General features: G+C 41.7%; 1 protein-coding gene across 4 annotated transcripts in view; it reads left to right on the top strand.

Moving 5' to 3' along the window:
* srgap1a (SLIT-ROBO Rho GTPase activating protein 1a) overlaps nucleotides 1-24,418 on the top strand; it is a 103,160-nt gene that overhangs the window by 44,525 nt on the left and 34,217 nt on the right. For all 4 annotated transcript variants that reach the window (XM_034084613.2, XM_034084612.2, XM_034084616.2 and 1 more), the window contains exons 3-8: nucleotides 162-324; nucleotides 14,156-14,218; nucleotides 18,945-19,124; nucleotides 19,854-19,982; nucleotides 21,489-21,710; nucleotides 22,243-22,344. In XM_034084613.2, the coding sequence (XP_033940504.1) occupies nucleotides 162-324; nucleotides 14,156-14,218; nucleotides 18,945-19,124; nucleotides 19,854-19,982; nucleotides 21,489-21,710; nucleotides 22,243-22,344 (859 nt within the window). The remainder of the gene's footprint in view (nucleotides 1-161; nucleotides 325-14,155; nucleotides 14,219-18,944; nucleotides 19,125-19,853; nucleotides 19,983-21,488; nucleotides 21,711-22,242; nucleotides 22,345-24,418) is intronic.

The raw sequence follows: 24,418 nt of genomic DNA, 5'->3' as shown, positions 1-24,418 counted from the left end.
ACATGCTGAGTCATCAAAGCATTCCATATAAACAATACTTCCATACATCCTTCCTTTTCCTATTTTGTAACATGTATTAAATGACACCAGGATATTACTTTTCCACATGTATTATTTTAGACAGCTGATCTGACACTCGACTGTTTCCCTGGTTTATTCAGGAAAGACCAGAACCTGCTGTCCCCGGTCAACTGTTGGTACCTGCTGCTGAACCAGGTGAGGAGGGAGAGTAAGGACCACGCCACGCTGAGCGACATCTACCTCAACAACGTCATCATGAGGTTCATGCAGATCAGCGAGGACTCCACACGGCTACTCAAGAAGGTGAGGACAACACTTCGGCTTTGATCACACTATTGCTAAACAGGACTGTCTGGAAACTTCTAAATAGGGTGCTTTTGGTCACATTTGGTCATAAAATGCATGAAAGATTTCTTCTCAATCTGACATGTTTTGATCTTGTTGTGTCAATTTAGGTTTGATGTAATCTTTAAGGTTTTTTCTTCCAAAATGGTCGAACATATAGAGTCAGGGCCGGCCCTAGACTTTTGGGGGCCCTACGCAAGTTTTGGCTTGGGGGCCCCCCTCACTCTTGCGCGTTCTCACTACACACAACACGGAACCAACTTTTGTCTTATGATGTTAGCATAAGCACACATATTGTATAAATAAGCATGTAAACACCGTGGACCTAAGCTCCTCTAGGGGGGTCCGGGGGCATGCTCCCCCGGGAAGATTTTGTTTTAAATATTGAAGTTAAAAGCCTCAATCTGGTGCACTTTGAGAGCAAAATTAAGAGATCTATGGATACATCTCTCAACTAGGGATGGGAACGATTAATCGAATATTCGAAATTATTCAGGTATTCGAATATTATTCATGTATTCGAATATGAGTTATGAATATTTTTTTTATTATTTTTTTATTTTAAAACAATTATTTTTTTTGGAGGGGTGCCTAAGTTGATTACATATTATCAAATTGAATAATTCAATGTATACGACAGTCCCATAGCTAATCTAAAGGTGTGTTTTTTCTCCGCATATGTGGCGCTGGTTCTAGCTAATGATATGGTTGCTGCCCCTCCCTACACGCAGATCACACAGATTCAAACCTCATATTATGCTTAGAACAGTTCATGAGCATGCTCCCCCGCCCCGTCAACACTCACGACACATGAGTGGCCAGTTTAAACAACAATAAGCGGCCAGTTTAAACAACAATAAGCGGCCAGTTTAAACAACAATAAGCGGCCAGTTTAAACAACAATAAGCGGCCAGTTTAAACCACAATAAGCGGCCAGTTTAAACAACAATAAGCGCTGCTTGGCAGCCGTGTGTGGCGGCAAAGTTCAAAAACATTTTGACAGGAGAGATTTAGTTTTGCCGGTATTCAACAACGGAGACAGACATGGCGTCAAAAAGAAGTAATGTGTGGAATCATTTCGACCAGGTTAGTGAGTGCGGTGTAGAGTGCAAACTATGCAAAGTTAAACTTGTGTATCATAAGTCAACTAGCTCAATGCTCAACCACTTAAAATTAAAACATAAAATAGTGAGTTTGGAGCCCGAGAGCGAAAGACAGGAGCAGCCACTCATCACCTCCTTCACCAGCGCAAGACGGCACTGTGACCCCGCAAGAAGAGAGAGAATTACAGCCCTCATACCCGAATGATAACCAAGGACATGCTACCACTGAGCTTCATTGAGGGAGAGGGGTTCCGAGAACTCATGAACTTTGTTGAACCGGAGTATAGGGTGCCCACCCGTAAGATTATCGTTTCCAGGGTTGAACTAAAATACGAAGAGGGTGTGAAAAAGCTGAAAATGGACATTAGTCAATCAGAAAAAGTAGCCATCACCACCGATTCATGGACCGCTCTCACAACAGAATCATACACGACCATCACCTGCCACTACATCACTGATGACTGGGAGATGAAAAGTGCTGTGTTACAGACACGCAGTTCAGACGAACGACACACAGCACAGAACATAGCAGCTCAGCTACTAGCTGCTGCTGAAGAGTGGGGTTTAACGGATAAAATCACCGCATGTGTCCATGATAATGCCAGTAACATGGTGCTTGCTAATCGCACAATTGCGGACTGGGAGTCTGTACCCTGCTACGCTCATACGCTTCAGCTAGCCATCAACGATGGATTTAAAGTGGGCAGTGTGCATCGGGTTGTGGCAGCTTGTGGGAGACTGGTATCACATTTTCATCACAGCACTGTAGCCACCGCTGGCCTGAAGAAAAAACAAGACACACAAAATCTCCCCAAACATAAACTCATTCAGTACTCTCGTACGAGATGGAACTCGATTTGTGATATGTTTGAAAGGCTACACGAGCAGAGATGGGCAGTGTCTGCCACCCTTTCAGACAGGACCATTACAAAACTGAACGACGCAAGGACCCTGGAACTCACAGATCAGAACTGGCAGGTTATCGAAGACATTCTGCCCGCACTCCAGTCTCTCAAGTGCGCAATCACAGCACTTTGCAGCGAGACCCATGTATGCATCAGCTTGGAACAGCCTGTAACAAACAGCCTGTTGACAAGGCACCTAATGTCACCTAATGTCCATCCCTGGAGAGTGGTTGGCGAGTTCAAGGAGGCTGTTGCAACCTCACTGAGAAAGCGCATAATCCCAGAATCAGACGACACCTCAGCAGGTAATTATTGTAATAATTAGTAAGAAAGAATATTTAATTGAATCGACAATATTAGGCATAAATAATAAATATGCCTAAATATTTGCTATTTCTATTTCCCTGATAGGCAAGAAGCCCGTGTATATAGCAAGTGCGCTGGATCCCCGACACAAACACCTGCGTTTTGTAGCGCAGACTCTCCGCTCGGAGATCGTGAAAAACCTGTCTGAAATGTATAGGCGAGTGCCCGACAGGAGGACCAGTGCTACCACCAATGATACCAGAATTAGTGGCCATGAGGCTGAGGACACCAGCACAGCAACAGAGTCAGACAGCGAGAACCAGCCGGCCCGAGCTGCAGCAGCGACCGGCTCCGACACACGGCCCGTGTCGTTAAACACCCTGTTTGGGGAGGACTACTTCACTCAAGACCCAGACCATAATGAAGTGGAACTCTATTTCAATGAGCTGGGCATCCCACCACAGGAAAACCCACTACAGTGGTGGAGGAAAAATGAAGGACGGTACAGAAAACTCAGTGTCCTGGCGAAGGAATACCTTGCTATACCCGCAACCTCCGTTCCAGCTGAGAGGGTCTTCTCTACAGCTGGCCTGATTGTGAATCTCCTCTGCACCCGCCTCTCCCCCGGTTAACCGATATGGGGGTCGAATATTCGAATATACATTTGCTTTCAAATTCCCATCCCTACTCTCAACACCCATATGAAACAGAACTGTAAACAGATGGATATTATATATCTTTATGGATATTTGGATATTTTACAAATCACTTAAAGGTGGGGTAGGTAAGTTTCAGAAACCGGCTCGAGATACACTTTTTGTTATATTCCATGGAATGCTCTTAACATCCCGATAGCAATGAATATCTTAAGTGCTTTGACAAAAAATCCATAAAAAAATGTAATCTGTGGAAGCCGTAATACTGTAAAAAGTACAACCAATCGGATTGGATTGCCGCCCTGTCTGTCAGCCTTCCATCTCGTGCACGCACAAATGTATCTCGTGCCCTCATTGGGCGTGCCCTCATTGGGCGTGCATTGCAGCAGTACTTCAATGACTCGCCAGCAACAGGCGGCCACTTTCACCATGGCAGAGTTTGGTTCAACATCGTCTACTGGTGGTAAAAGAAATAATGTAACGGAGCAAATTAGGAACAAAAACAAAGTGGAAACTAGGAGAATTCAAACCAGAGTCAATATCGGAGTTGCTTTTCAACGATGGCGACTACTGATGGAACACATGGGGGTTATTCCCTATCTTTATTCAAGAGTGTGGTATTTAAATTTGAGAGCATACTTTATGTATTTATTTCCCTCAAACTGTCCTCGCACTCAAATAGTGCCTGCTTGCACTTAGATTTGCTCTGCTTCTGCTCAAACTGTACGCTTGCACTCAGATATATTGCTGCTTACAGATTTGTTCTGCTCTCAGATTTATTCTGTTCGCGCTCGAAACTTTTGTGCAACAATCCTGTCAAAATCCCTCAACCAATAGGAGGCCAGGTGTCCTTGCGGGTGCGTTCACGTTACTTATTACAGCGTCCCGTAAGGGCGGTTACTCTTTGGTTTGTCTTTGGTGCGATGACAGGGTTTGAGTGAAGGAAATCAATAAAGTATGCTCTCAAATTTAAATACCACGCTCTTGAATAAAGATAGGAAATAATCCCCATACACACCGAGTTGAAATCTGACGCCGTGGTCGCTCTTTTTCTCTTGGACAGGTCATTATCTGTTTTGTATGGTTTACAATTCCCCTGAACTATATAGCCAACCTAAGTCATGTGCGTTCATGTGTGTTGGAGGAGGTGCTCTGTAAGGAAGTCTGAAGGAAGGGGCGGAATCTTTTCGGCTGTGTACTTTCACATTTTAGTGCACTCGAGCCGGTTTCTGAAACTTACCTACCCCACCTTTAAACTGTATTCTTGTTTTGTCATATAGTATTTCACAACTGTTTTTGATTTATTCTCTCTGGCTGTCCATCTCATAATGTTCACATAGAAACTAGCTGTCAATAGGAATATCATTCAGAAGAATTATAATTTCTTGCAAAAATCTGTCACAAAAAGAGGTTGCACATTTAAATTCAGGTGTTGTTATGGCGACGTCAGTGGCCAAACGGCCACATTTACTGCTGCAAATACGTTCAAACATGCTGTTGACACGTAAAGCAGTGGCAACTATGCCACCATTTCAGCTGACTTTTTCTCAGAAATACTGTCACATAACATCCATATATTTCAGTGCTAGGTTGATGCTTAGCTAAGCTAAATATGAAACACTTTAACTGACAGGACTCCAGATCAACTGTGTACTGTAAGGTAGCTTCTAGCTTCATGTCAAACAGTAAGTCAACATTTCCCAGAGAGCTTTCTTTGAAATCACCAGGTAACGCTAACAAACATTACATTTAGATTGGATGACAAAGTGTTTATTTAATATATCTGGCTAGCTATAGCTACTTGCTAACGGTTTAGCTTACCCCCGCGATTCAAAGTAACGTCAACGTAGCTGTAATTTATGCTTTGCTTACATGTTGACATAACTTGGAAGTTTACTGACATTTACATACAGTGGGGCAAAAAAGTATTTAGTCAGCCACCAATTGTGCAAGTTCTCCCACTTAAAAAGACGAGAGGCCTGTAATTTTCATCCTCGGTACACCTCAACTATGAGAGACTAAAAAAAATCCAGAAAATCACATTGTCTGATTTTTAAAGAATTTATTTGCAAATTATGGTGGAAAATAAGTATTTGGTCAATAACAAAAGTTCATCTCAATACTTTGTTATATACCCTTTGTTGGCAATGACAGAGGTCAAACGTTTTCTGTAAGTCTTCACAAGGTTTTCACACACTGTTGCTGGTATTTTGGCCCATTCCTCCATGCAGATCTCCTCTAGAGCAGTGTATTGGGGCTGTCGCTGGGCAACACGGACTTTCAACTCTCTCCAAAGATTTTCTATGGGGTTGAGATCTGGAGAGTGGCTTGGCCACTTCAGGACCTTGAAATGCTTCTTACGAAGCCACTCCTTCGTTGCCCGGGCGGTGTGTTTGGGATCATTGTCATGCTGAAAGACCCAGCCACGTTTCATCTTCAATGCCCTTGCTGATGGAAGGAGGTTGTCACTCAAAATCTCACGATACATGGCCCCATTCATTCTTTCCTTTACACGGATCAGTCGTCCTGGTCCCTTTGCAGAAAAACAGCCCCAAAGCATGATGTTTCCACCCCCATGTTTCACAGTAGGTATGGTGTTCTTTGGATGCAACTCGGCATTCTTTCTCCTCCAAACACGTCTAGTTGAGTTTTTACCAAAAAGTTCTATTTTGGTTTCATCTGACCATATGACATTCTCCCAATCCTCTTCTGGATCATCTAAATGCTCTCTAGCAAACTTCAGACGGGCGGACATGTACTGGCTTAAGCAGGGGGACACGTCTGGCACTGCAGGATTTGAGTCCCTGGCGGCGTAGTGTGTTACTGATGGTAGCCTTTGTTACTTTGGTCCCAGCTCTCTGCAGGTCATTGACTCGGTCCCCCCGTGTGGTTCTGGGATTTTTGCTCACCGTTCTTGTGATCATTTTGACCCCACGGGGTGAGATCTTGCGTGGAGCCCCAGATCGAGGGAGATTATCAGTGGTCTTGTATGTCTTCCATTTTCTAATAATTGCTCCCACAGTTGATTTCTTCACACCAAGCTGCCTACCTATTGCAGATTCAGTCTTCCCAGCCTGGTGCAGGTCTACAATTTTGTTTCTGGTGTCCTTTGACAGCTCTTTGGTCTTGGCCATAGTGGAGTTTGGAGTGTGACTGTTTGAGGTTGTGGACAGTTGTCTTTTATACTGATAACGAGTTCAAACAGGTGCCATTAATACAGTTAACGAGTGGAGGACAGAGGAGGCTCTTAAAGAAGAAGTTACAGGTCTGTGAGAGCCAGAAATCTTGTTTGTTTGTAGGTGACCAAATACTTATTTTACCGAGGAATTTACCAATTAATTCATTAAAAATCCTACAATGTGATTTCCTGTATTCTTTCCCCCCATTCTGTCTCTCATAGTTGAAGTGTACCTAGGATGAACATTACAGGCCTCTCTCATCTTTTTAAGTGGGAGAACTTGCACAATTGGTGGCTGACTAACTAAATACTTTTTTGCCCCACTGTACCTTGTTTACCTGGCTCAAGTGGTGGCTCTGGGGTTGTTGTGTGAGCCACCACTTGAGAATTGTCGTATTTTTTAAGAAAATGTTTTCTTATGTCCATCTTCAAAAACTCTGAGTCCGACTGACAGTTTATTTTAAACATTGTCACAGCTCACAGGATAGGTACCTGTCAGCCAATAAGACATATGTTTATTTCCATTCAACTCTCTGGTTGGTCTGGTGTCTTGCCTCTGTTGCATTCACTGAACACGGGAAATTACAATCCTGCCATCCTCTCTTGTGTCATGATGAGGTTCAGGTAAAGCACGGTTAATGTATTATATTATTGACTCAATAATATAATACATGACTTTGAGAGTAGGCAATCTAGGCATATTAACACAATTAATTAAACATACTTATCACGGCGACGGTGTACTGAGATTTATTTTTTAATTACTTTTTTATTTTTTTGCTAGGAGGCCCCTTAGTGGCTGTGGGGCCCTAAGCGGCCACTTATGTCGCTTAATGGGTCGGGCCAGCTCTGTATAGAGTTGTTTTTGTGGTACCCATATAGAGGGTTTTAGATGTATAGGTTGAAAGGGAATCCCAAATATGTAACAGACTGAAAATAAATGGGTCTATATTTGGAATGAAATAGCTGACAAAAAACATTTTGCTCAGAAAGAAATTGGAAAGATCGGCAAAGAAAATACAGCACCTTCTTTGTACCAAGTTTAATGTTACTGTGGTTACTTTTTTCACATATTGGAACACACTCATCGTTCTGATCTAATGTGTACTTTATTCTTAAACACTGTTCAAACGTAGCCTGCTGCCCTCATGTACGTCTCACTCACCATTTTCCTGGCACTTTTATGCCCCTTCGGCCTCCTTTCGCTTCATTTTTCCCTCACTCGTTCTTATTTATTTTTGTTGTACTTTCTACTGTACTGATGTTTGGTTTCTACTAGAAGAGGTCAGATGTGATACTCCTTTGATCAACAAAACAAAAGTTGGACCCCACCCCACTTTCACTTTCAATGCACTTATTCATTTGACAGTAGAGTATATATAGTTGCATGACAGGAAACTAACAGTACATAATAATAATCTCTGCGTTTGATGGGATGAAAGTCAGGCTCCTGTGGTGGAGTTTTGTGAATTAGAGTAATGCGGGGGAGCCTTGGTCACCACAGTTTCAGATCAGTATGCCTCCACTCCCCCATCTGAGGACTGTGGCTTCATGGCTGAAACTGGGCCTCTGCTGCCTTTTTTCACCACAAAGACGACAACTCCCTAGAAGATTATGAGCTCCTATGCTGCAAGAGTCACATGAACTCACCACAGGCCAAAATTACAAAGTGGCCTCTCTTCAGAGGAGTGCCTTTTTGTCAGTTAAAGCTTGTGCGACTTTTCTTTACCTCTGTTCCCACTTTTTTTCTGTATTTTTCTGTATTTTTTGCTCCACTTTACTGAAAAACCTGACCATGTATCCTCCAGATAATAAAAAAAAGTGAGGCTCCTTTTTGGTTCTTGAAGTTAAGTTATTAACATCCCTTGATGTTAGTGGTTTGATCTGATTGTAAGGGGGCGTGGCATACTCAACCATACCCCCAACACACAAACAGGAAGCTACAGCAGTCATTTCCTTTTGATAGTGTTTAAATGCTTATGAGGCGAAATTTGAAACAGACAGTCATTTTTCACAAGCTACAATTGTTGCCTCCCCCGACTCAAAACACTTTGATGATTATAATGAGATCCTGCTTTCAATGCTTTTTCCAATTTCTCAAAAAAACGTCCTCACAATCATCAGGGCCAAGTAGGAAACCTTTTATTTTTTTACGCATATCTTCTTAAAAAAATCAGCAGCTCTTTAATTGAAAATTGATTTGTGACCTAATGACTCCAAATACATGCAGGATTGTATCACTACACCGGACAAGTATCAACCTCTTTAGATGATTTAAGTGATTTTTCTACTATATTCATGTCTGCATCATCATCCCTGTGGAATTTCCAAAGTCTACGCACTTTGTTTGATTGCTGTCCCTTTTAAAGTTTGTAATGCAGTTTCCCAGTGGATCCAGGTGACATTGTGCAGACTGATGGGAGGTTCAGTTTCTTTAGAGACCCGGGACACAGCTCACCCTCTAATTAAAGCTTCCCTGAGCCTTTGATCTCAACAGAGCTTCACTAACTAGACACAAACAACGGAGAAGTCCCCCATGTTACGTGGCCTCACTCCCAGCTCAGAGGAGACAGCTGTACTGCTGTCATCCTTCCAGCACATCAAAGACCCGTGCTTTTATTTTTCTTGTATGTTCAGGTCGCATGCTGAGAGCAACAGCGGAGAACGACCTCAGAGTAGCCTCGGCGTCTTCGTCAACATCATCCGGTTAAGCCGTTTGGCATTTGTTTCTTCAGTGCTGCATTGCGAGTCACTTTATAAAAATAAGACACAGCCAGAAAATCTTTTAGAAACAACCTCTTTTTGTTTGACTACATGAGTGAAATATTGAACCTCTCTTATTTTATGTTTGTGTAGGTCTTCTCACATGTATTCAGTTTCCATTATTCATACAACCATCTCTTTGTTTTACTCTGCCCTGTTTTATTTAGTGGCTACACGGTGGAGATCCTGAAGACTGAGCCAGCCTTGAACTTTTTCTCAGGCAAAGCATGTGCTGGAAAGTGTTTATCTCACAATAAGCCTTATAAGCCACTGGTGTAAATGATAAAGTTAATGTTTGAATTCCATTTAGCAGCTTAGTTTCAGGCGTCCTTGAAATGTCATGCTGACTCACTGCTACAATGTCATTGTGTATGGGGCACTTGAATGAAACAAGCCTTTGCTAATGTCAGTGGCGAGCCGTGACTTTTATACCCCCTTCCCTCGAAAAATAGTTATTACGTCACAGCGTATACTTCAGAGGAATATCAGAATAACGACCTGGGGTGCAAAACGCATCAATGACAGCAACCCTCTACCACACAAAACAACACCATTTATATAAACACCTATCATGACAGGGCACCCACAGCCAGGGAAGATATGATTGGTCAATTGTACTGTCATTTGACATTACTCTCTCGTTGAGTTACTATAGCGGGCCCTCTGTGAATGTAGAGAGGGACCACCAATCAGCTCCTATCTTCACCTCGGCTCACAGAGATGGCTAAAGGAGCTTCTTTAATTTAACCCTTCACATTCAAACAGAAACTGAACAGGCAGATTCGAAGGATTTATTTCTTTGGAAATGTTATTTTAAATACAATTAAATCAAGTTATTTTGGTAAAACTAATGAAATATATAACTAACAAAATATATATTTTTTAAATATTTAAAGAAAAAATGTTTTTGTAATGTTTTCAAATATCATCTTTTAGAATATCTTAGGCACTCAGAGAGGGCCTAGAGGGCCCTGACGGCTCGCCACTGGCTAATGTTGTTTGTCTCTCCTTCTATTGACAACTATACTAGGTGTTCAGTGAACACCTCGTATAGTTGTTCACACATTAAGCCTACTTCAACATTGTGAAAAAAACGTGAGAAGCTAATCAAAATTAATAACATGTCTGTGCTTTGAGTGCAGAGCTGTAGTCAGGATGTGGGTTGTCTATCTTCAAACCTAGATTAGGACTAGGTGTGGAGGAAACCGCTAGCTTAGCCCTGTCAAAAGTGAAACAATATGCCTACCAATACCTCAACTATCACTAGTATACTTTTTAGTTTAACCTGCACATGAACATAGAGGTAAGAACGTCAGTCTCTGGTTTTACAGGGAGTTAGAGGAGCCAGTACAGTAGTGTGCACATCCTCCCAAAGTGTTTTTCTCACAGCTTGGGCTGGCAGGCTTTGTGCCCTTTTGTCTAAACCAAAACCTGCTCAATGACTCAATCTGGCAACCTTTGCTATAGCAAAAGATTATTCAGAGAATGGTTGACAGAAGAATAAACTGTGTAACTCGACCTAAAACATAAACAACTCTTTTTCACTTATTTGTTCAAGCGTGGTTCAAAAAAACAAAAATATCTAGTTAAAATATCAGAAATAGCCATGCTAATCTATATGCTAAACTAAGGACTAACGCTCTGTCAGCAATGCATTAACATGGGACTAATGTTGATCTATGTATCTCATTCTTGTAATTAATGTTCCCTGCAGGGTATAAGAAGGCAATCTCTATACCATGATTAATGTCAGTGGCAATATGAAACCCACCACTCCCCAAGGGCTGACTTGGTTTCTCCTCTCTGGGTTTTTTTCATCTTCCTAATGTGGTTGGAATACAGATGGTATGATCTTTTTTAATGAATTAGACCCGATTGGAAACCCCCCTAACTGAGATTCCTTTAAAATGAAAGAGGGTAAGTAAGCAAATTAAATCAAAAACATCAGTTGCCCAACACAGCGTTTAGTGAACAGCCCTTATTGCTTGTAATTTGAGGTACACAGTATGTGTGTGTATTGCATTTAGCAACACTTTAAAAGAGTTAATTTCACAGAGTTCTTAAAATAATTATGTTAGTTGTAGGTTTTCCGGGGAAGACGCGCTGAATGTAATGCCCTTTTACTTTGATCTCATTCTTTACACAGACACACACTCACAGCTCATGTGATCCTTGAGAGGGCTTTTCATTGAGCTCTGCATCTCTTCTGAATGGAGAAGAGCTGACGAGTGTTGGATGTGACAGATAGTCAAAAGTTCTGTCCTCTAAACTGAAGATTGCTAATGGGTTTTCCCACAGGAGAAGGCCTGTGTCTTTACAATCCTTCATGATATGTAAGGCCTTTTTGTTAAACTGTCATGTTTTGTGAGATACACATTTAGTATTAAATCAACGCATAGATCATCCTCTTATTAACCACAGATTTAAGACATGTTTCGTAGCTGGCTTATCTACACGCTGTTCTCCAACATGCCTGAGTTTGACTCTTGCCAAGTGCTGGTGTTCCTAAAGCTCTGATTATCCCGGCTTACACACAGTTTACACTCAGGTTACGTAAGAATCAGGGAAGTGACAGAAAGGTGGTGTTTGGGAAGGAGTTGCCAATCAACCAGGAGAACCAGCATTACGCTCTAGTTTAAGTCGCCATCATGGCATCCTGTAACTAAGTGTAATCCTCTTTGCTGTCTATTCGTATTCTGGCACGTCATGGATCTTAACCTGTACTTGTGAAGAACGAGAGTGAGAGTTTGTATTAGTGTTACTGTGCATTAGAACAAACATGCTTGTGAAGTGCCCTGGATCAATAAGGTGTGTGACCTCAATAGGGCTTCTTACTGGTTGCCAACACCCACATGAGGCAAGTCGTGTGCAAGGTCACATAATGTGTGTGACTCTTATCTTAATTCAGGAAATCCAATACATGGTTCAGTGCAGTGCGTAGGATATTGTTGCCATGAACAACGGCATGTGCAAATGCATGCAGTGTTGTTTGTTTTAGCTTACCTATATGTATGCATTGAGCCCTGCAGCTAATAACAGCAGATTGAGTGCTCATACATTGTGGTTGCCATAAAGTGCAACCATGAAAAAAAATTAAAAGTTTCCATTAAAGATCTATAGTGCATACAACAACAATTCATTGTTAAACCTAACAATTAACTTTGTATAATGTAAATACATTTTCTCCAACTTGCCCTTAGGTACTATTTGTGTTTGTTGTCAACACACAAAAGTTACTTTTAGGTTCAACATTTTTCTCAAAATGCAGTGTGTGTGTGTGTGTGTGTGTGTGTGTGTGTGTGTGTGTGTGTGTGTGTGTGTGTGTGTGTGTGTGTGTGTGTGTGTGTGTGTGTGTGTGTGTGTGTGTGTGTGTGTGTGTGTGTGTGTGTGTGTGTGTTCCTCATTACACATTAGAAAAGTCAACATTTAAAACGTTTTAACCTGCATTTCTTATGGAGGTTTACTAGCTTGCACTCTTCTTTCTTGCCTTCTTTGCTGCATTCCTTCAATTTCTTGTGTCTTACGCTCCCTGCCTGTTTTGCACATAAGGAAAACAACTACCCCCTCATAAAAAAAATCTGTGTATAGCACTACCTTTGGACAGAAACTCCACGGTACATATTTTAAATGATTTATTGCAGTTGTAGCTATAGTTTAATTCACACCGGAATACTTTTCCCAGGAATAGTTCCGATAGTTCCTGGGATTACACAAAATAAAACGTGGGAGTGGTGGAGTGGTGAGGAGGTGTCGGCGCTTCTGGCGATTTACCCGGGACTTCCGGTGGCAGTATACGCCGTGAAGTTGTTTGCGGCCTGCCAGTAAACCCAAAGAAGAAGATGTGACGTCAGCGGCTTCATTTGCGTAATCCTCCCTCAGGGACTTATTCCGGTGTGAACGCGATCTAACTAGATAGTTCAGGAATTAAAGAGTTCCGGGGAATTAAGTTCCGGGAACTATTCCTGGGAAAAGTACTTGGTGTGAAAGCGCCTATTGCCCTTTAAAAAAAGCACTGCACTCCATTCTTGATCAGAAGTACAACGCCACTCTATCCCACTACGCCCGCTGGTTCAATACCTTCACAGAACCCTCTTTCCGCCTTTTGCTGAGAGAGGCTCCCAAAATGAGATTTGTCTACGGATAATTGGGTTAAAGAAAGACCTGGAGTGCTGGGCGGAGGCTGTAACTTCATCCAGGTAGCAGAGCGTAGTATCAACTGTAGTAGAGATCCACCATTTCATTGTCATGACTCACAGAATCTGAGTCAGTGTGGAGGAAATATGGGAGCTCTACTGTCAAATTAACAGTGAAAGCCCCTCTAAATCCATCACAGCAATACTGTTAAACTGTATCCGGCAACCGTGTGTGTGTGTGTGTGTGTGGGGGTGCGTGTGGGTGTGTGGGTGCGTTACTGAGTCAGCCTTGTGGTGTGGCTGATTGAGTTAACATATTTGGGAAAAATCTTTTACATTGAGGCGTAGGAGCCAGATAATGTGTTGAGCATGTGGAGGGTGAAACCAGAGTCGTGTTTGACGATTAGAGTGGAAAGGCCCCCCGTGACACTGATACTGCTATCACTCAGAAACCCTGTATTTGACACAGGGTTATAAATCCACTGCTCTGTTTTTTATTTGTACCATTCAAACCACGGGTCAATATCTGGTCATTGTGCGCCATTCGTATAACATATACAGTAAACAGTCTTGTCAAGTTTCAGTTTTATAAAGGTCGTGTTTATAATAGAAAATCACAAATGGCTTGCATTGGGTATACTCTTTAATTTATCTTTGGGATAACTTATTTTCTGAATTTAATTGTTTCCATTTACTGATTTGTTGTAATTGTCTCATTTATTGTTCTTCTGTGTTTCCTTTTCAGAGCAAGGAAATAGCCTTTCAGCTCCAGGAAGACTTAATGAAGGTCCTTAATGAGCTATACACAGTAAGTAGTAATGACTCACCTTCTTTTTCTTCTTTTACTAATTCAAGTACATTAGTCTGTGCTGTGGTGGAGACTGGTTTATAGCATTGAGTTGTTGGAGATGTTGAAGGAATAACAAATTAAACATTCAACTAAATATGCATAATCTCTTTTTCAACACACAACTGAAACACAACCTCTCTAACCCAAATGAACTGGATATTCAAACGGCAAAGCTTCAGCATCATGTTTGCTTGACTCCTTAGTTTTCATATTCTCTGTTTTATTGGCTTTTATCAGATTGGTTTGCTTGCTCTTCAAAACAAATGCATGCAAAGCCACACCAGGTGGTTGGAGCCAGATAACAACTTGTGGATACATATTGCTTTATTTAAATAAAACAATTAATTATTTTTGGCAATGATGCCTTCATTCAAAAGTTGACAGAGACAGATATGAGGCCTTGAGTGAGCGGGAGATTACATGCATGAAAGTCCTCAGTGGGAATCAAATCAGGAATGTTGTGATTACATGGTATTTTCAGAAACACAACACGGTAAACATAGCTTTGGCTGCAGACCTTTGAACCCAGAGGTTGCATTTTCTCAGGGGGATTAGTAGCATTTTAACCGACCATAACACTTTAGCGTTAAATCATCTGCATAGCTGCTGCCCAGTTTCTATGGAGGCATTTCATCTCTTCTGTTCAATGCCTTTGCTGGAAATTGTTGTCTGTAAGTTGCTATGACCTTGGCAGGGAAAAGTTTTAAAATCATGAATCAATAGCTAATTCCTCTGCCTTAATCGCTCCAGTCAGCCCTGCTAGCCTATTTGCCTTTTTTATTGCCTCACAAATGTTGTTTGACCATCAGATGCTTGTGCACTCCGCCCGCAATCTGCCAAACAGCTCGCTGCACCCGCACTGCGAGCGGGACCCAAGTTCCCATCAGCAAAAACACGTGGGTTTGCTATCCTGGCTCCAAAATGGTGGAATGAGCTCCCCATTGACATCAGGACAGCAGATAGCTTACACACCTTCCAGCGCAGACTGAAAACTCATCTCTTTCGACTCCACCTCGAGCGATAGAATTACTAACAAAGCACTTATATACTAATAAAGGACTGGCTTATCTAAAGCCAGTTGAGTAGCACTTGAAATGTTTTTGCTCTATGAAGCCTGATGTACTTATATGATTCTGTTTTCTTCAAGTTTGTATTTTGTTGGTCGAACGCACTTATTGTAAGTCGCTTTGGATAAAAGCGTCAGCTAAATGCAATGTAATATAATGTGTATTCTTAGAAAGGGCGACCGGAATTAAATGAAAACCATGTTGATATGATTGCTTTAGGTTTATAGTGTGATATAGTCTACCCTAAGTATTGTTGGGCAAGCTTCTTTGAAATCACTGCTTTGCAAGCTACCAATTACTTCACACAAGAACTACAGCAAAACTAAGTTTTTGAGAAATGGTCACTGGTCATTCATGAACCAAAATGCTGCCACAGTCAAATGTCTTAACATGTTCACTCTCTTAGACCATTTGACTGGCTTAAAAATTGATCCTGACTACTTGAATCGTAAATGGCAATGTCAATAACTACTAGCAAGCTTCTGCGATATGTAGTCAAACTACTTGTTTAAATAAATTATTTCCAGGTCACTCACAGGCATCGACAATTACAAACATGACATCATAGAAATACATAACATGAGAGAAACACATATAATTCTACCACACAAGACCAACATCTGTGGTCTTGTGTAATCTTGTGTCATTCCTTCCCATTGATCAACAACTTTATATTAATCATATACCTTGCACACAAATAGAGGTACTAGTCGAGGCAGTTGTTGCTGGTTCCCAAGAGATGGAGTGAAAAGCAGCTCGGTTGGCTTCTCAGTCTCCAGTTCCCCACTACAGAGGATTCTGGGCGTGCTGCTCCAAACACAACAAACCTGTAACTCCAAACTCAATATGTGTCACTTCCACCATGCTCCACACTCCAGATATGACCTGGTTTAGCCCCTATGGGAAAGCGCACACACACACGTACACAAATATTCTCAAACACACATTAGCTATTGCATCAGACAGATGTCGAACCCCGCCAATGAAATAACAGGTCTGCTCCGTCTCTAAATATGTCCCTCTAAAAAGAAACGCCAAAGTAAACAAAGCAGCGGCAGACTGCAGACCAGTAAGTGAGGAGTACAGGGCCCAGGGTCAGTCAGCCATCTCTAAACTGGTTCCAGTTAGGTCAAACCAAAGCGCTCCACACAAATCTCGCTTTGCTTCGTTGTTCCACTCATACAGAAATATCTCAGCTTGGGGGAAAGATGTTTGGAGTTTGAGATGGGTGGGACTCTTTTTGTATTGAGGTTGTGGTTTTTTGCAGACGTGTGTGTGTGTGTGTGTGTGTGTGTGTGTGTGTGTGTGTGTGTGTGTGTGTGTGTGTGTGTGTGTGTGTGTGTGTGTGTGTGTGTGTGTGTGTGTGTGTGTGTGTGTGTGTGTGTGTGTGTGTGTGTGTGTGTGTGTGTGTGTGTGTGTGTGTGTGTGTGTGTGTGTGTGTGTGTGTGTGTGTGTGTTGAAGGTTTGTTGAAGTTGGTTCATTTCAGGTTAAACCACAGGTGCTCTATATCGCCGCCTTCTCCTGGGAGTTTGAATGTATGTTTAGCCAGTTTTTAGTTCAGTATGTAGCTTTTCAGAAGATTCATTGTTTGGAGAAGTTTGACTAGATGTAAGCGGTTCACAAAATATAGTTCATTTGCTGTAGTTGAACACACTTTATTCCATAATGGGGCTGAAACTAACAACAACAACAACATCTTCCCTAGTTTCTCTGAGTCCAATGTGAGACCTTTTAAACGTTATCTATTGTCAGTACAATATCCAAAGATGTTCAGTTTTAAATAAACGAAAGCTGGAAAATCTCAATATATCAGGCTAAAAAACTGCTCTTATTGCCACGGCACAAAATATGACTTTCTTTATCAAAATGCTCGGTGATAACTTTCCTTTCAATAATTGATAAGTTGACTAATATATTCGAAAGAGAATATAAGATAAATATAATATTTGACAGTTTATATGTTTTTAATGTTTGGATAATTACTTTAAAAACTTTAAAAACAATTATTTCAAATGAACTAAAGTCTTTCCCTTCTCCTTCTCTCCACTCCTACACCCATGAGATGTTGTGAGCAGTGCACCTGCTTTTTGGCTTTTTATACTGATATACCCCACACCAGAATGTGGTTTGGGAACTTAATGAAAGGGTGGGACTTTACTAGGGCCCATACAATTATTTTACATACAAACTAGTTATACTAATGTAAATGCCCATTGATTGGAGTTCAGCGCTCTTGCTGATGACTCCATGTTATCGTCAAAAGATTACGTTTTTCTCCCACAGCAAGTGATTCATCAGCTCCGTCCTTCGAGCGCCCTCATTTGTCCCTCCTCCCGACGATGGTAGCCAGAGCTAATGAGACTTTTATACCCGCTTGCTCTCTTCAAGAACTCATTGTTCGTGTGTTAACCTGCTACTCTACGATTGAGTCACCCTCCAATGGGTTCATGGAGTGTGTGTGAGTAACGCTCGCACTCCAAAGAGGATGACTCAGACTTTAGGAAGTAGTTCTTATCAGTTGTTCATTATCAAGCTGACGCTTTTCTCTAGTACGTGACGACACAAGGGGTGGAAGAATTCAACTTATACTTCAGTATAGCATCACTTGGATCTCTATAAGGAAACATTTAAGAGCCATATCCTACATGTTAAACAGATATACATTTTGGAACTAGCGAGGTATAACTTTGTTCATGTTTTAAAACAAAATAGAGCTTCAAAGATACACCAACCCCTTTATATCCTCAGCCAGAGTGAAACCCAGATGCAGGAAACCTCAGATCAAGGAAGGCCCTATGTTAGATTTAGCTGCAGTGATTTGTGGTGGTTGTGGTCAAATGAGAGGCCTCATACAAAGTCTTGAGAGAATCTGTCTTTGGTTTGCTGCTTTACGGAGAGACAGACTGCCAGCTGTGAGATGATTTGAGAGCTGATGAATGACAGGGTCCAAGGATGGAAACCTTAGTTGTGGGTTATAAGAGGTCAGTCTCCTCTATGAAGATGGATTACTGTGACCTTTGACCTCACCATAACATAACACGTTTTCAGGATCTTGCCCTTTGCCAATCTTAAGAAGCGCTGCACACCTCTTTTCACCCTCTGTCAGAAACCAGAGCCCAGTCTGCTCTGATTGCTGGCTGGCTCTTTTGTGATTGATCAACAGCTTAGAGATGTCCCGCCCCTTATTCTGTCACGTACAATGTGTTTGAGCGCTAGCCAATAAAAAGTGTACATATTGGTTTCACTATGTCACTGAAGAAAAAAAAGGAGTCCAATGGAGGAGTTTCAGGCAGGGTGGGGGGAGTGTGGGAAACCCCCCCTCGAGGTAACTTTGGGATTTTAGCCTCTGTAGACCATTGACATGCACATAACGCTACAGGAAAAGGGGAAACCAAAAACATAATGGGGCCTCTTTAATCAATCAATCAATGTTTATTTATATAGCCCAATATCACAAATGTTACATTTGTCTCAGTGGTCTTCACAGTGTGTACAGAATATCAGTATGACAATACGACACCCTCTGTCCTTAGACCCTCACATCGTACAAGGAAAAACTTCCAAAGATAACTGAATAACTGTTTTGCAGCTTATTGACACTTTTGTTTGTCTCCAGGTGATGAAGACGTACCACATGTACCACACGGAGAGCATCAGCGCCGAGAGTAAGCTGAAGGAGGCAGAGAAGCAGGAGGAGAAGCAGATCGGCAGGGGAGAACCCGTCTTCAGCATCCGAATGGAGGACAAATACCAGAGGCGCAGCTCTGTGAAGAAGATCGAGAAGATGAAAGAGAAGGTAGAACGATTACAGCACTTGGCGATCTAATCACATTTGTGACCGTTGCTTTTCAACTCCATTAGTAGTAACAGCATTCCCTATTTAATTTAAGTAGTTCAAACACAACTAAAATATCTGATTAGGACATTTGCCTCATCAGGGACACAGCATGTTTTTTGTACTCAGACCTGATCTGAGAAAAGCAAAACAGACTGAGAGCATTTTCACGACCAGAGAGCGGGCTTTGTTTTCCCAGAACAGGCCTGCTTTCTGTTTTAATCTCTGCGACTAATATTCCAATGGCCTTTTAAGGGTGGCTCTTCCTGGAATGCATTCGGGAAGTGTTAAAAACATGGACGATTTGGAAGTGTGAGTCAGGAACATTGGTCAGAAGATGGTGACTAACTAACAGACTTGTCTGGTAGAGAGGAAGTGTATGATGAAAACAGATGGCTCCTGCAGAGGTTGAAGTGAAGGACACGGGCTGTTTTTAGTTTATGCCTCTTTCCGTTCTCGTTCCTTTTTTTGTGCTATTTTTAACATAATTGTACATATTTCTACTGTAATGTTTATTAAAGCTGTTGTTCTGCCGTTAATCCGGTCTCAGCTCTTAGAGGAATACATGAAAGCACATAGGCACTTTGTCAGAAAGGCAATTCTCGACTCATTAAATCCATCCTCTCTCCTTCGCTTTGTTGTTGTTGTTGTTGTCTGTTTCTCAATCTCTTCCTCTAATTCTCTCATCAGCGTCAAGCCAAGTACTCCGAGAACAAGCTGAAGTCGATCAAAGCGCGCAACGAGTACCTGCTGACTCTGGAAGCGTCAAACTCCTCCGTCTTCAAATACTACATCCATGACTTGTCGGACTTAATTGATGTAAGTGTAAAACCACATGCCTCGGTCAGCCCTGTTCGAGACAGCTTCGTCTTTTTTGTCTCCCTTGATGCTGGGAACATTTTGCTGAGGACTTTCTCACATAAACAGAACACCTTGCAGCCACATCAGAAAGATGTTATTATGCTTCTTTATGCTCTTCATACAGAAGACCCGTTGCTATTCAGGGTTTCTTCTTTCACAGACTCTTAGAAGAGATTTCAATCTTGGTCAGAGGAGAGGCTGATGACCTAAGCAGGCGGTTCTGATATAACAATGATCTCAGGACAGCAGACTGTGGGATGGAAATTACAGTTCAGGGCTGAATTAAAGCAGCTTATTACATGTGTGATGAAAAATATTCTTTCCTCACTTCCTTCTATTCCTGTCATTATTGAAAACCCACATATTATATTAAGTTCTACTCTGTTTTCCTGATATTCTGACATTTCCACATCTTTCAGACATTTTCTTTTGTCATCTTCAGCTGTGGGTCATCACTCCATTTACTTGAGAATCACGTCTCCCTATGCTTTCTTTTATGCAATATTGACCTTTGTGTTACCGTACCAATATACATGGCTTATTTATATATAGCTTACCTGTGTTATTATTGTTATTTTGTTAGATAAATAAACTTACTTTGCTATTTCCTGTGGCCTTTCTAAGGAAATGGGTGGAGGCCAGGTTTTTAGCCAGGGTTTTTGGGTTTAATATCCAAGACGAGAGAAGAGGAATGCAACCTCTCTTCAGCCGCATGCTGTGTGCTGGAATTACCCCTCTGCCTGCTTTGCTCAAAAGCCTTCACATCGCACCAGGGTGTGTGTGTGTGTGTTACTGTGTGTGGGATGCGCTCTGCGTGAGCTGTAGGAGCACGTTCGCACACATTTGTTTATTAATGAAGTGGAATTTTTATCGTCGAAAATATAGTGTACATGCCTTCTTGTGGAGGTATTGCCTATCACTCAAGCCATGTTACATTTCTTTGTGTAAATGTGCGTGTGTGTTTTTGGGGTTGCCTGAGGCTTGTGTGTCTTCCTAGGAGAAACCTTGGCCAAGGTTTAGTTATTAAATATCAGCATACTTTCCTGGAGGAAACATTTAACAATATTGAGGAAAACACTGCTGACTGTTTATAAGAAACTGTTGGCTTATTTAAAAGTATATTTAATTTGTAGTCTGTTTAGCCTTCCAATCTGAGACTTAATTCTAAGAAAGTGTTTTGTATGACCGCATTAAGTTATGTTGTTTTTCAAACTAAATGTACTCAATCTTAATGTTTTCCGATGTGATATTTAATATATATTTCGGGTTTTGGACAGTGGATAAGACAACACAAGCCATTTGAAAATGTAAACATAGGCTTTATGAGGTTGTGATTTTCACTTCTCTTACAATGCATTAAGAGGAAAACAGGAATTGTTGGTTGCTGCAGCTCTTGTATGGTATTAGTGTGTTTATTATGAGACCTGTAGTATCACGTTGACCCTGTTCTCCCCTCTCCTCCAGTGCTGTGATTTGGGGTACCACGCCAGTCTGAACCGGGCCCTGCGAACCTACCTGTCAGCCGAATACAACCTGGAGACGTCCCGGCACGAGGGTCTGGACATCATAGAGAACGCCGTGGACAGTCTGGACCCCCGGAGTGACCGACAGAGGTTCATGGAGATGTACCCTACGGCCTTCTGCCCACCGGCAAAATTTGAGTTCCAGCCTCATATGGGAGACGAGGTACATATATTGGTCAACAATAGAAGCTGATAGGAAAAACTGAACTGAAAAACTGCATTTATACAAATGTTTTCCACATTTTTGTTTCCAAATCATCCACTTTTTGAGCTGCAATGCACATATACTGAGCAACATGGTTTGGATTTTATTATAAAAAGGTCTCCGACTTAATGAGGTCTGATTTCAGTGGCTTAAGTGCAGTGTTTTACTGCGTCTGAGCGGCTGGATCAGCTTTTTATGGGGCACAGAATATGACAAATCATGTGTTAATTCTCCCCCTGCAGTCATGAAGCTCAACATGTGTTTGGAGTTTTCCTGTTTGGCTAGCACTGCGGACGCTGATATCATGTCTGTTTACACTCTGTTGTTGTCTGCATTCAGTTGTGAGACGTCACTGTGGTTTGCTCTGCAATTGAAGAAGAATTTGAGTGCCTGCAACTTGTTTAAAACAGAGGACACATCGCTTGCCTTTTATTTCAGAGGGTTGTCACTTGAAATCCTAATTCCTGACAGTGTTTCCTTTTTCCCCCAGGTGTGTCAGATCTCAGTGCAGCCACCGGTGAACGGAGAGCTCATCCTGAGGTTCCAGCAGCTTCAGTCCCGCTTGGCAACTCTGAATATTGAGAACGAAGAGGTAAAGCAATGCAAATAAATAAAATCATTACACGTATATTTGTATTTTGATCCGTGAGGTTTTTCTGTCCAACATGTCAAAACTCTTCTCCCTCGTCCCGGCGTCGTTTCCTGCTAGAGATGCGTACATTTCTCCATGTTACCGTTTGTTGGTTTTAAGAAGCTGACAGCTGCAGAGCTTTAAAGCTACCAAAGTTAACTTTAGCCAGAAGTCGTCCAAGGTGAGACAGAGAAAATAGTTGCTGATGATCTCTGAAGAATCTTAATGTTGTTTGGGTATACACAGACACAGTGTTTTTCCTGCCTCTCATGCCCTGCAGGTAGCCATCAAACCTCTCTGTGAAGACTCCTTTCTGCTCCCACTGGTAGATTCCACTGTCTCGCTTTTATTTGCACAAACCTGTCTTACGCTGCTCTGTTTTGACATTGAAGGTGCATCTCTAGTCAGGCAGTTTCATTTGAACCTGTCTACAGGATGCTTGAAGAACGCAACATTTCTGTTTATACAACACATGGGAAGAGGGAACGAAAATAAATACTGTCACTGCAACAGTTTGACGGAGTACAATTACACCAATTATGTTCGCTTTTATATCACAATAAAAGCTATCCGTATTTACCCTCTCTGTTGTTGTCCCCCACATGAGTGCATGTTTCTTTCATTTATCCTGCCTTTTTTTCAAAAACATTTCGGATTTGAATGTGCAAAGGATTAAAGCTGAAGAAAGTCCTTGATTGGTCAATAGACTGAGACTTAAACTGAAACTGAAAATTGTCATCATTTTGATAATCAAGCAAAAGTGATCACTCTTTTTTGTTTTCACTCTCAATGTATTAGTTTTGAAATTGATTATTGACCTACATAGGTGTGTTAATTTCAGGACCTATCCTAGTCTACCATGATGAAAGACGGCTTAGTCCAGCTATCTTCCTTTTTCTCAGAAACTTCAACATTTCCCAAATAAATTAGACATAAAATAAAAATACAACTGATATGTTTTGCCATTTCTCAACAAATCAGGAGGTACTATTATTTTCCCCTACACCTATCACATGTTGTCTTTCTTTCTAATTTGTTACCCTTAATGAAAATATCCCTAGTGGCTGCCCCCTGCTTCATGTCCTTGTCGGCTGCCTCGCTGTAGCGGATGTCCTGGTGGGTCAGCATTGGAGGGCACTATTGCCTTGTGTTAGCATCAGCAGATGGCCTCTCTTCCTGGGCACAGCGGGCCAGATGCATCCTTGAAAAAAATGAACTTTCAAGGCTCTGTGACAACCTACCTACAAGCACAACTGTCAAATGAAGAGAATGAAAAAAGGTCGTTATCCGGCCAGGAAAGGCTGCAGGGCATTTCTTAATAGAAGTGTAGCTGTTTTCTAAAACCTCTTTTACTCCCGTGAAAAAGTGAAGGAAAACATTGCTGAATAATTTACTGTGCACTGTGACGGGAGGGGGTGCGGCTTGGAGAGAAAACTCTCACTCTTACTAAAGGGTTGGGGTTAACATAGCCCTGCTGGGTGCCGCACTGCAGAAATTACAATTGAATTTCTTTCATTAAAAAAGTCTGCTCTCTGAAGACGGTGCTCATTTCAGCTCGTCAGCCAGTCAGCGTGCTTCATCTCCTTTTCAGATTTAATAATCTTGCCATTTAGATCTCATTTGCCTCCGTATGAAAAAGAGTGCAGGCTGATGTCCCTTTCTTTTGTAATCTCAAGACATTTCACACTAAACTATGACAATCGAATAGCATCTCCTTCGCGGGGATTGTTTGTTTTCCTCTCAGGAAGGCACATCAAAGCCTGTGTGTTTGTGTGTCTGTCTGTGTGTGTGTCTGTGTTAATAGAGGGGCGATCAGCAGATTACACACTTACTACATATTCTGTTAACAACTATGGAGAGCAGTTTGCCTTTTGAGCTGTGAGGATACATGTAAGGGATTTTGTACAGCTGCTGATTGTGAAGGGATTATTTTGGATTTTGCCCGTGCAGAAGTAGTTTTCAGTGCAGAGAAGGACGACTGTAAACAAGTCTGGGATTATATTTAGCTCACCGTATTACTGCGCCGTCTTTGCAG

Source organism: Pseudochaenichthys georgianus, chromosome 6 (genome assembly GCF_902827115.2).
Source record: "Pseudochaenichthys georgianus chromosome 6, fPseGeo1.2, whole genome shotgun sequence".
Classification (NCBI taxonomy): Eukaryota; Metazoa; Chordata; class Actinopteri; order Perciformes; family Channichthyidae; genus Pseudochaenichthys; species Pseudochaenichthys georgianus.
The sequence above is the reverse complement of the archived record's forward strand: the minus strand, read 5'-3'. Positions and strand labels throughout refer to the sequence as shown.